At 38.8% G+C, this 13,245-nt stretch overlaps 1 protein-coding gene across 1 annotated transcript in view; it reads right to left on the bottom strand.

The window, feature by feature from the left end:
* cacna1fb (calcium voltage-gated channel subunit alpha1 Fb) overlaps window positions 1-10,040 on the bottom strand; it is a 47,910-nt gene extending 37,870 nt beyond the window's left edge. The window contains exon 1 of the mRNA XM_087834062.1: window positions 9,677-10,040. Coding sequence (XP_087690188.1) covers window positions 9,677-9,698 — 22 coding nt within the window. The 5' untranslated portion in view covers window positions 9,699-10,040. The remainder of the gene's footprint in view (window positions 1-9,676) is intronic.
* Between the last annotated feature and the right edge of the window lie 3,205 nt (window positions 10,041-13,245).

Consider the following 13,245-nt stretch of genomic DNA (forward strand, 5'->3'; position numbering starts at 1 on the left):
GGTTTAAGACGCGTCTATTTTATGATGGACAGATCATTTCTGTACGAGTCCTTTGAGTTCATTAACAGGTGATGTCATCCTGGTTGCAATACTGTAAAGAAGCATTTCTGCTGTACACATTTTAAAGCAGAATCGTGCTTTACTTTACTTTAGGAAAATAAAAGGACTCAATTGAAGAGCTGGTGAAGCTGCTTCACCCGCAGGACAACAAGAACCATCCAATTATCCCCGAATTATCCCGAGTCAGCTTGCATCATCGAGAGGACAGTGAGTGTGTGTTCAGGTACTTGTGTCTTTGTGGGGACCAATCCGATTTTATTTATACTTGTGAGGACGCTGTAGCCAGTCCTTACTTTTAGGCAGATGTTAAAAGGTTGAGTGTTCAGACCTGGTTTTATAGTACAAAACATTTTTTTTTAAGTTAAATGGATCTTTTGGCAAAGGATGATGTGCAAAGTGTTGACATTTATTGAAATTCTGGACATTTTTTTGGAATATGGCAGCACTTAGTTAGAAGTGAATACATTTTCTAAAGTAAATTCACAGAGAAGATGAGAATCGTTCTTAAAAAACTGAACGAGTTTCAGGTTGGGATTATTTTAATGATGGTCTTCGCAAACATGTGTGAGTGTGTGTGGTGTAGTGGTACAGTCCATGGCTCGCACAGAACTCTCCATCCGCCTTGTTAACTTTCTACTTTTCACTGCCCATTCTCAGTGTGTGTGTGTGTGTGTGTTAGTGTGTGTCACGCTACCCTGCAGCCTGGTCCAGCTGGAAGGTCATCAGTTCAGTTAGTGAATGTTGGAGCAGTTTTTTCTTCTTCACTGCTCACAAACACAGTTCTGCAGCAGCAGCCACGCTCAGTTCTCTAGTCAGTCCAGTCAATATTATAACGTTTATTATCTGATAAATCATCCGTGCTCAGATCTCCTCCTACAAAACACAAGCTTAACTGTGTTAATTGTGAAAGTAGATTCATTCTTGTTTAATTTCCTTAGAAATTATGCTAAAATGTTTCAAAATAAGCAACATCAACAAAACGGAGATAAAAGCTATTTATCTTAAATAAAATAAAAGTTATAGAAGAGATATTTTGTTTAGTTTTTACAACTGTCCATTCTATTAATAGACTAAAACAGTGGTTCCCAAACGTTTTTGCTAGGCCCCCTTTGTTTTACAAGAAAAATTCAACATCGCTATAAATACATTTTTCAAAAAATGCCTCTCTGTGCAAAATGGGTTCAAAAACGTAAACAACTGCGGGATACTGTTTGAGGAACAAATCGTGGCAGGATCAGCCTGATGTTATTTGTATCCCACTGTAACTTTACTGCATAAAGAGCAAACATCTCCAAAATGTCAGGAGTAGTTAGTCATTACAAGAAGTGTTCGTCAACTAAAAATCAAGAATGTGGGATACTGTTTGTCAGTGATTTGGAGAGCTCAGCGCTGCTCCTGACGAAGGGGAAACTCATTCTGTTGCAGAGACCTACCTCGGCACTGGTGCAGGTGAAGCCAAAGGGAAGACATGCTTCACCATATTTTCTAGTCTTTGGCTTAGAATGAAGTTGTTTTGAAAACATATGCTTCATCTCCTGCTTTGCATTTGTGTGGGGGCCCCGTCAAAAACCTGTCCATTATGCTAGCAGTGTCCAAGCGTTCTTTTTTTTTTCTCTTCATACCGCGCCCCCCTACAATGGCTCTGCGCCCCCCTAGATGCATGCATAAGTAATGTGTAAATACCTTAGACATGCATTTATTCAGCAGGGTGCAGCAACTAGCAGCAAGAAGAAGAACGCGCATATAGAAAACTATCTTACTGCTCACTCAGTCTATACATTTATTTGTAAATCATGGTAAATTAAATTATTTCAGGAGCTTTTTTAGTTTTTATTATGACAGGACAGCTGGGAAAGACATGGCCTGTGGCAGACTGGAACTTGGGCCTTTGCAATACCCTTATAGCATATGGTTCTCCTGCCTGTTCAACCCAGTGAGCTATACCAGACCCCAAACATGGTGCCATTTAGAGCCAAATAGATGATAAAGCAGAGTATGCTTCAGGCAAACAAGCTTGTTATTAAGAATTTGTTAATATTAGAATGGCTATTTTCTCATTATCTTGCAAGTTCTCAGTCACGTCCCTTGCTCATGACATCCAGCACTGAAACACTAACAGTCCAACCACCAAAATGTTTGGCTCAAAGTTTAAGTAATACATCTGTGCCAAATCCATGCAGAACCTATGGAGAACCCAGCCTATGCAAATGGCAATGGCCAAATGCCCTAGGTTATGTAGTTACAATGTACTTATGCTGTAACCTGATCTCCCTTTGTCGGTTTTGGGTTCTTAATAAATTAAAAATAAACTATGGTGTAGATAGGTAACCATTAAGTATTGTCAGGATGGCGACATGCATTTTTATATGCAGTTTTTAGGTTTGTGCTAGTATAAGTGGCTCGCCCAACAGAAGGACTCTTTGGTAAATAAAGACTCACATTTGTACTGCCAGTAAAGCTCACCAGATTTATCAGGTGACCCATATACCACAAGGCTAACGCAGGTGTTCTCTCTGGTCTTCTGTCAACAATAAATCTTTAAAAATCTATAAGAATGTGCTCCGTGAATTATATTTTGCTTTTAAATCTCTTTCAATATTAATTGAAATTCCACCCTGAACTGCAAGCAGACCAGCTTGTTTTAGAGCTTTGGAGCAGCCACAGACTGCTGCAGACAGTGAGTGAGACAGATGTTTTCAAAGGGAAGCTGGAGCAGCTGGTTTTATCTTAATAGCATCAGAGGAAGACCGATAGTTTTAGTTTAAATGGTCATCACCATATTTCTGACAAAAGCCACCTGAATATGCTGTTAACACTATCCCTGACACTGACTGATGATATATTCTGTCAGTTAACTGTTATAAACTATCTGGAAGAAACTATATTTACCGATCCATGATAGACAGATATGTACGACAGAGATAAGTGAGCTATACCTAAATATAATGTAAAACATTTAAGACTGAAAGAAGAATGAAAACTGTGAGGTGATGTATTCTTCCTTGAAACATCACTATAAACATCAACCTCCACAGTGTTTCTTTGTATTTTATGCTTTGAAATGTCTTCCTTTATATGTTTATATGACAGTTGGAAAAACAGAAGACCTAGTATAGAGCTTTGCGGTACTCCTGTTAGCAACATTAAAGCAAAGACTTCACTTAGTTATTTTAAAACACACTGCTGTTGAGATTAAAAATAATAATAATAATGAATTTAGTTAATTTCATGCTAACCCCGAGCATTTGATTTACCATGACCATAGTAGCAATAGTGCTTTTAAATCTAAACTACGAATCCTTGAGGCCAAGTCCATAACATGCAACTGTTTCAATTAGATTGATTGTCATTTTAACTGATTTTTTTATTTATTTATTTATTTTTATTTGAATTTTATTGAATTTTATTTTTATTTTATTTGTATTCTTTCACTTATTGTTGCATGTGTGTTGTTGCTGCCTGTGTTTGAGTAATTTCTGTAACTGTGAGACACCTGCTGCTGCCTATCTTGGCCAGGTCTCCCTTGAAAAGGAGGTTTTTAATCTCAATGGGATTTTCCTGGTTAAATAAAGGTTAATAAATAATAAATAAATAAATAGTAACCTTTTTATCTTCAGCAAATAAAGCGACTATTCAAATTATTGAATTATCGATTATTTCTTAGCCATGTTAGTGTTTGTATGTTAAACATTAACTTAGTTATAGTCTTTCTGGGCTTTTTGTTCTATAATATATACACTATACTTTCTACTATATGAATGAGGAATGGAAAAAAATGATAGCAAGTCTGAGCGCTATTGTTGTGATTAAATTGCAGAGCTTAAAAAGCTTTTCGGATCCTTTTTGATGGAACTGATTTCAGGGCGTTACAGACTTTTAAGGACTTACAGATTTGTTGCAAATAACTTCTTTTAAATAAAGCCCTGAGGGTGAGATATTAAAACATGGATTTCTCAGCCTTCAGATGAAAAAAAAAGAGTGACACCTGAGAAATCAGACAAGGGCGGATGTGAAAAGATAGCACCCTTCAGGTCAACATCAAGGAGCCATCAGTAACAAATCATCTGAACTAAAATAACTGAAACAATCCTGTCAGTGCGTCAGAGTCCAGCTGGATCAGGATGGACCTGCCTACTCACCTTAAAGGTTACTTGGGGGTTTAAGTCGTGTTAAAATTAACTTTCTTTCATGCGCTCAGAACAAAAGGAGGGATTAACTCTACTGCCACAGCAACAGATGAAGTTACATAGGAAATGCTAATTTCCATGACAACGTTATCAGAAAGTCCGTGAAGAGCATCTTAATTCAGTGAGCAGAGAGCAGAAAGTCTGATCCTCCTATATCAGGATCAGGAGGATTAAACTGAGTCCCTCTTAAAAAGATGGAAGCCACAACCTCCAGTAACTTCATCCCACCTGAGCTCTGAGGTCAGACCTGACAGAGACCTGAGGTTCTGTAGCATCCCTCCGTCTGCAGATATAATGGTTTTCATTGTGCAGGAACGTCTACGTCAGTCCGGGCTGCACACTTTATGAAGAAAGTAATGAAGAATTTTACAGTTCCCACCTGTCTCCATAACTGTTTACACTGAAAACATCATTACTGGAGTAAAAAACAGATCCAGAGCAGGTGGAGAGTTCAGTAACCTTATCCATTCATGCACAGCTCATGGTTAATTCTTGAAGAACCAAGCTCAGCCAACTCAGCAGACCTCAACACCAGCCCACATCAGCTATGCTGATACCCTTCTGTGCCCTGGGCTACAAAGTAAGCTCAACATAGCCAGGATATCATTCAATTATCTGGTTTTGCTTACCCTAAATCAGCCATAAGGCTAAGGGTTAAAACTGATGGCGGTGCTGGTATGGTGAAAGGGGCTGACCCTTCACAAACTGGCAGATGTTACAGTGAATGGCTGTCCTAATATTATATCTTAAAATGTTAGACTTTTGAAGGGGAACCAAGATAAAGTGGCTAAAATGAACTCAGAACTGAAATTGATATTTTTGCTCCAGGGGAAGAAATTTGGATCAGGGTGTGTAGGGAGTCATCTGATTGTTGGAGTGTTCTGTCTGCTATTGCCTATTATGGTCTTTACCTTTAGCACTTTGATGTACTACTTTAAATAATGTTGAAATTGAAAGAGTATATGAGACAAAATTTTTAGGAGTAATTATTGATGATAAACTTTGTTGGAAGCCCCACATAGAACATGTGAAACGGAAATTATCCAAGTCTGTTTCTATTCTTTATAAAACAAGAAACTTTTTGAATAAGAACTGCCTTTATTTATTGTATACTTCCCTTTGTTTGCCTTATATGACCTACTGTGCAGAAATTTGGGGGAACACATACAAAACATATTTGGATTCAATATTTAAATTGCAAAAAAGAGCTATTAGAATAATAAATAAAGTTGGATATAGGGAGTCCACCAACCAGTTTTTTGTAGGATTATCTATCTTAAAATTCATGGACATTATATATTCTAAAACTTTAGAAATGATATATCATGTGATTAAAAAGAATGTTCCAATTTGTATTTTAAGTATGTTTCAACTAAGAGATGGAAAATATGATTTGAGGGGGTCTTATAAGTTTGAAATGCCTAAAGTGAACCAATGTTAAGTATAGATGTGTGTCAGTTTTGAGAGTTGGACTTAATGATGAACTGAAGTTGTGTTTTTCTTTGTCATTCTTCAGGAAGATTTTAAAAATTAATATTATACAAGGTTATAGAAATTTGGTTTGTTAAACATTTTTTGTGTTGATTTAATTTCTTGATTGATCATTAATTTCTTTTCAAACTGTTATACAACTTATTTATCAATGCTATTTATTTTCTTGGTTAAGGATTTGATTATTTCCATGGGGGTAAGGGAGAGGATAAGTATAAGCCATAAGGCTTCAACCTATTCCTTTTTTGGTTACTGTTTGAGTACTTTTATGTAAAATTATAATCTGTTGTTGTTGACTGAAATAAAAATTTCAATTCAATTCAATGTGTTTAGTTGAATTGAAAAATTGAGGGTAAGAACACTGAATCACCGACAGTGTGTTGCACTTTTGGAGGAGGATGAGACTGAAGCTGGTGACATAGGCACACAGATAACAGGTGGCTCAGCCTGGGCAAAGTGCTAAAAATAGTCTGGGACCTGAAAGCAGAAAATCAAAAATTTTGTGAGTAGGAAGGCAGATCTTGAATTTGCTGTCTGGATTAATAAAAAGACTAAATAGCAAACTGCAACGCAAAGGCCTATTTACACATGGTAAATGGACTCATTCTTATATAGCGCTTTTCTACTCTCCTGGAGCACTCAATGTGCTTTATACAACATGTTCACTTTCTTCATGGCTAACATTCACACACATTCATGCTCCAACGGATGCATTAGAGAACAGCTTGGGGTTAGTATGTTGTCCAAGGAGACCTGGCATGCAGACATCCATGGATGGAACCACTAACCTTCCAATCAGGAGATGACCCGTCTACCTGCAGCCACACTTTAACTCCACAACTTTCCTGAAAAAGTTGCTGTTTCTTCCAGGCCAATTAGAGAGCAACACTCACATACCAATGAAACAGTGGACAGTGAAAGAAGCCACAACATCAGGCGACTGCCTAAGCTGGTACTCATCAATGTTATGAGGCAAGTACGTTTTCAAAGCAATGTATGGACTTGTGAAATGCACATCATTTCATTCCTTGCACTTGCAAAGAGGAAAATGCATCCAGTGGTGTTCACCTTGAACTCATTGACCTGCAGTCACATTCACTGCTGGCAGAGCACTTCAAGCCAATATTTCTGCTGGATTTTTATTCTTCTTTCAAAAAGGATAAAGAGAGATGCTCAGAAGATGTTAGCTCTCTTTGCATCGACGTTCATTTGTGAATAAAAACAACTTTGAAACTCTTTGAATCTTTCCTCCATTTCAGGCTATTCGTACTACCTCTGATAGTCCATGTTGAATCCACTGTCAATTATGCCTCTTCTATTCATGCCACTGCTGTCCTTCTCTTTAGGATTTCTAGAACACCGCCATACATTAGAATATGAATTGCTGCAGATGATATAAAAACCTTATTTTGACTAAAGTGGTCCTTACAGAGACATAATTACAGCCTTGTTCTTGCTAGTAGGAACTCACCCTGCAGAGTCCTCGTGTGCTACTTAAATGGGCACTCATATGGTAATGATATTACCTTTTTAAAACAACTTTAACATCTTTTTATTGATCTGAAAGGTCCTCAAGGAGAACATCAGTCTCAGAAACACACGATATCGATCGTTGTTAACTGTCATGTGTCCTCAACCATTTAAACTTTATTGGAACATCCGATTGCAGACCTGAGTAACTTTACTGAGCATCCACTGACTGAAAATCTGTCAAAATAAAGATTTACTTTGACCCACTGCTATGTTTTTATGCTGCTTTACGTTTACCTGCAAAAACTAAATTATGTTTGTGAATAAATCAGCTCAAGCTCACATGTGACTGTTTGTTACTGAGTGTTAATAATATGATACCCCCGAGGAGAAAACATAAACAAGCAAAAGCGCAAACATTAAAGGAGACATGCTCCAAATGCAGGCAGCAGAAACAGACTCATACAAGCAGGAAACACATGCACAGAGAAACAGGTGCTGCTTTAGGATGTTAGATGTTCTCAGTTTGGATGAAAACGAGTGATTCCAAGTCACGTGTTATTTTCTATATGGAGCATTATGTCACCAGGTTAGAGCTATTAGAGTCATCCTTCATGGTAACAGCGTAACTCCAGAGATGATCAGCTGATCAATGTTTACCTGAGGCTCTGACAACTCTTTAGGGCTCAATGTGGCACATATGCATCTATAAAACTTCACAACATGACATGAAGCAGAGTCATCCTTTTTAAATCGCCATGTTTTGGATTTAAGGGCCACCATATCTGAGATCTGAGGCCTGCCTTATTAAGAACAGTCGACCACTGTTAGCGTGTCCACACAGCTGCACAACTGCATCATATCCAGAAACACAACATAAAGCACAACGATAAACACAATCCAACAGCTTTAGATGCTGCACGGCTGCATCCAAGCAGGACAGATCACTGTAATCCAGTAAAGCTGATCAGGCCACAGCGACGAGGTGGTCCTCCGCCTCCACGATTCACTGCACTTATAACAGTAACATCTACTGCTACACAGCCACATACAATGCTCTTTGTGCGAGGAGGAACAGGATGAGCGCTGCCAGAACTACAAAAATGACCTCCAGCATAGCAGTGGTGTAAACATTTCTGACCACACAATCATAAACAGACTTCATGAGGGTGGCCTGAGGGCCCAACATCCTTCAGTGGGCCTTGTGCTTGCTGCCTGGCACCGTGGCGCCCGATTGGCACTTGCCACAGAAGTCCACAGGCACAGTGCTGCCTTGAAGTTTTTGAGCAGTCTAGGACCAGTTTCTTCTCCACGAACCCCCCTCCCCCTCCTCCCCCGAGTCACATGACACATCTATGACATATTCTTTCCACCTCAGTGGACAGCGCAGTTTCCCCAATGAGTGATGTTTCACACAGTAAGCAGCAAACGCCCCTTTGAAGTTAAGCATTAAAAGCACACTGTCTGGTTCCTGATGGTCGAGCCTGGATTACAAACCAGACACAGTGAAAAAACACAAAGAGCAGACCTTAAAGAGCTGCAGACCCACAGGTTGATTCTACTGCAAATCTGGTTTTTAGATCAGAGATCAAGTTCATCTCATTTCATCAGAGAGAAACTGTGAGGCTGAAAAAACGATTCAGTATATCTGGTTTTCTTTCATCATCACCTGACTGACAAACTCAGGTTCAGGGACCCAGAGCGACCAGAACTTGTGATGCAAACGACTTGCTGTTGAAAAATCTATAAAAGGAAATTAATTAAGCACACAGAGACTGAAAATAAGCCCATAAAGGCCACAGGTAAAAGCACGACTACTGTGAAATGACCACAAAAGATTAAAAAGTGGACAAACATTTAGCGTGAGGATCGTGTTCTACAGAAAATGAAGATATCAAAGCTCAAGATCTCCTCGTGCCTTCAACGTGACCTAAAAGATCACAGCAGCTTCTAAATCTCTAAGGTGTGCACAGATGTGCTGTATGAAGCTGAAGTTAGTATAAAGAAACACAAAGATCATGTATTGGTTTGAATCTCTGCTCTACACAGCAGCATCACAAACACACTCACACACAGGGAAACTGGACATAATGATAGGAACCATTAGTTCAGGTGATGTGAAGGGAATCAGATGGTAAACTGGACCAGATGTTTTCACGTCCTATATTTACTGTTGTGCTGTTTGTTCAAACTTTTATTTCTATGTTATCAAATGTGCCAATTTAGAAGATTTTAAAATTCTATTCGTGAGTTTCTTTGGAGAGAAAATTTAGTTTTAGTTTCAGATCACTTCTGCATTTCCCATAACTCTGCGGGGAACAAATAAAAGCCAAACGAGCTGTTGTCGATTAATCGCACAGCTGTGACCTTCATACAGAAAATACAGCTGTTCCAGTCCGGCTCCAGCTGAAACACAGAAATCTGAACTTTAACCAAGTGATCCACTGACAGCTTCGCTGAGCGCTTACTTCGGTGGTTCTCCTCGTACATCTTCGCTGATGCTCAGCGCCACACACCGATGATCATCGTCAGTCGATCCGAGCTTTCATCAGTTTCCTGCCGGTTCCCTCATCAGCTGCTTTATTCCGAGTCACCAACAACTTATCCGCATTTCGCTGACAAATGCACCTGAAAATTAATCCACCTTTCTTCTGATGCAGCTGCAGCTAAATTTTCCGATTCATCGATCAATTAATTAATTAATCAACCTCCAAATGAAGTTAAAAAGTATGAAGAAAAAAGGATAAATCCAGACATGCAGCGATCGAGGAGGTGAATTCAGCTTCTTTTTAAGCTTCGCTTCACTAATCTGACTCTCTTCATCTATCTGCCCATCGCTCTCTCTCTGTCTGTCAGAGGTTGTCTACCTCGCTCTCCCTCCCTCTCTCTCCCAATTGGGGATTAAACAGAAAAAACATCGGTGTTAAAGGGGAGGGCAAATGGAGACGAATTAAAGGCGCAGAGACAGGAGCCTTTATCACAGAACTGATTAAAATGATAAATGTTCTGAGGAAGGTAAAAACCTAAGACCACAAATGTAATCCCTCTGTTTCCTTTTCTTTTCTGGGAGAAAGTATTAGTCATGAACTAAAATCACAGGTCACATTTTCAGTCAAAGAGGAGACGAATAAATACATTATTTATTTTTCTTTCTTTAAACAAAAATCCTGCAGTGGGGCGCAGGTGTGTGTTATTATTAACCCTTAACGCGGCTGTTTGTCCCTTTGGGTTCCAACAATAAAAGTTTATTTTTAGACCACAAGATCAAATTATTATTTAATGGATCACTAAAAAAATGGAACTTAAAAAAAATGCAATTACATTTTAATTTCAGTTTCAGTGCAGCGTTATATCAGTGGTGTCCTCTAAAAAATGGAAATGGAAGATTTTGTGGAGGACATAGCTGACTGGCCATCGGCCGCCCGGTGGGAAGTTTGTGCCGTACTTCAGCTAGAATGGAAAAAAAGATACAAAGGTGGATTTATTCTGTGTCTTTAAGCTGCAACTGCCTCTTCTTCTCTCATTCAATCATGAAACTGACCAATGATCAGCTGATCAGCTTTTCTCTCTTGTTTGTTTATCGCCCACTTTGCGCCAGAAAGATGAAACCAGCGGATGTCGCGCTAAACAACAGCAGCACGTTTAAGCTTGATCAGCTGTTGTTAGAATTTATTTAATATTAATTTCTAGTATCAGCTGATGTTTGCTGGAGCCACAGCTGTAAAGCTGCTGGTCACGATGTCGGTTTGGATATGTGCTGAGAGGGAAACATGAAGATGAAACCAGGAGATGTCCTTACTGAATCATCAGAGCTGAACAGGTGATGGAGAAACAGGTTTACCTTTTAGGTGACATGAATGAGTTGAAGGGAAGTTATGAACTGTTTCTGAGAGACTAATAACACCAGGATCCTTTTGTAAGTAGCTGACAGCTGGTAACTGTGCAGGGGCGGGTGTAGCAAAGTGTTGCCAGGGGGCCATGTGGGGCATTAACAGGGAGAGGGGGGCACAAAGAAATACTTTTCTCTCTTATTGTCATTTAAAATTTCTCGCTTTTATTAAATAATTATCTGAATCTTACAACCAAAGTTTTTATCTGATGTAAAATGTATAGAAATCATACATATACCAACAAGACTGTACATCACTGTCACAACAGCGTCTGTTTTCATTCAAAGGCTTTATGGCTTTTCCTGTAATACCTGGGGGGTCGGTCTAGTCAAAATGCCTGGGACGATTTTTTGTCCCAGTCCAGCCCTGGTGGAGGACATCTACTCATCGGAAATATGCTTGGGCAGGATACTAACCCAGAGTTTCTCAGAGCGTGAATGAGTAAAGCACTTAACCATAGAAGGAAGTGCTTGTATGAATGGGTGAATGTGGCAAGTTTTACTTTGGCTTTGAGTGCTCAGATATTTTAATTGTGAAAATCATTTTCACAATTAAAATGATCCAATTTCTCTAAAATCTTAAAAGTGTAAAACATAAAAAAACCAACATTTAACTAAAATTGCACAAATACAATATATCAAATGTTAAAAGGAGTATTTTTATTTTTAACGTTAACATTTTGAATTTGATGCTAGCATAAAGTCTCTACAAAAAGTAGAGAGGGCGGGGCTGTCAATAAAACACATGACCGAGCATCTTCCAAACCCTGAAACTTAATCAGGTTTAAGGTCATAAAAACAGCAGAGAGGCTCTGTCACGGTTAAAGATGGGAAGAGGTTTAAAGCTCTATAGATGACTACGTGGGCCACTAGATAAAGAAATTAAGAATCTGGAGATTTCATCATGTACTGTAGATAATATCATTAAAGATTCAGAGAATTCAGAGAAATCTTTATACACCTGGGACAAGACTGCAGACTAATATTAACTGCTAGTGATCTTTAAAAACAGACTGCTTTGGAAATATCTGCATGTTCTCAGGAGCAGATGTGAAAATCACTGTGAGCAAACAGTTCATTCCTGCGTTACCAAGTGCAGATTAAAACTATACAATGCAAAGAAAAAAATCATTAATGTGAAAACAAGCCAATCGGAAATAACTGAAATCATGTTTGGAAATGACTGAAACCTGCGATGAAGAGGAGACACATTATTATCAGAGTCCACGTGCACATGGCGCGGGTGGCTTTCATATCTGTGAAGGCACAACTGGCGTCCTGCAGCCCTTTCACCTTTCACCCCACTGAAAATATTTGAAGTGTTATGAAATAAAAATGAATAAAGCAGCTTGGATCCTATATGGGGAGGAATGGGGAAACATTTTTCTTTCAAAACTTTTTTCCACAAAATCAACAGAGTTATTCAAAAAATAAGAGGTGATACAGTTAGTTTGTTTTTTATTCCTGGCATTAAATTTAAAATGAGTATTTATTTGCTTATTTATCAACAGTGGTCTTCGTTTCAGATTTGATGCTGACATGTTGTATTTGTTCTGCTGTCAGTTAAATGTTTCTGTTTTCAGTGACATTTTACAAATAGTTCTCACATTTTTGGAAACATTTCGTTTGGATTTCGTTTCATGACTAGCAGTGATTACATTTTACAAGGAAATCATTTCTTTTGCTTTTATAAAACAATCAGCTGGGTTTTCACCAGTAACCCTGATGCAGAGGGTGTTTTGGGCAAGCTGCATGTAAGAAGCTGACAGTGGAGGTAAGACTTCTGTGTAAAGATGCAGTTTTAATGAACATTGATTGGTTTTAGTGGTTTAAATTCAGTTCAGGAGACAAACATTAACAGTACAAAGATGGCAAACTGTACATTGCACTAGCTGAGACCACAGCCTCATTTAGGTTTGACAATATTTAGCGACAGGTGGCGTCAGCGTGAATTGAGGCTGCGGTTTGGAAAAGGCCTCAGAGGAGACTAACAGCGGCAGAGAATGAGCTCAGAGTATACAGAGACGGATGCAGAGTGCCTCTGCCAAAAGCCCTGGAAAAAGTCCTAGAAAACTTTCAAAGAGTTTCAGGACAATATTCAGTAAATACACAATCTAATCTTTGGGTGCAGCAGCTGTCATGCCAGCA

Source organism: Neolamprologus brichardi, chromosome 20, assembly GCF_056152115.1.
Source record: "Neolamprologus brichardi isolate AB-2024 chromosome 20, ASM5615211v1, whole genome shotgun sequence".
Classification (NCBI taxonomy): domain Eukaryota; kingdom Metazoa; phylum Chordata; class Actinopteri; order Cichliformes; family Cichlidae; genus Neolamprologus; species Neolamprologus brichardi.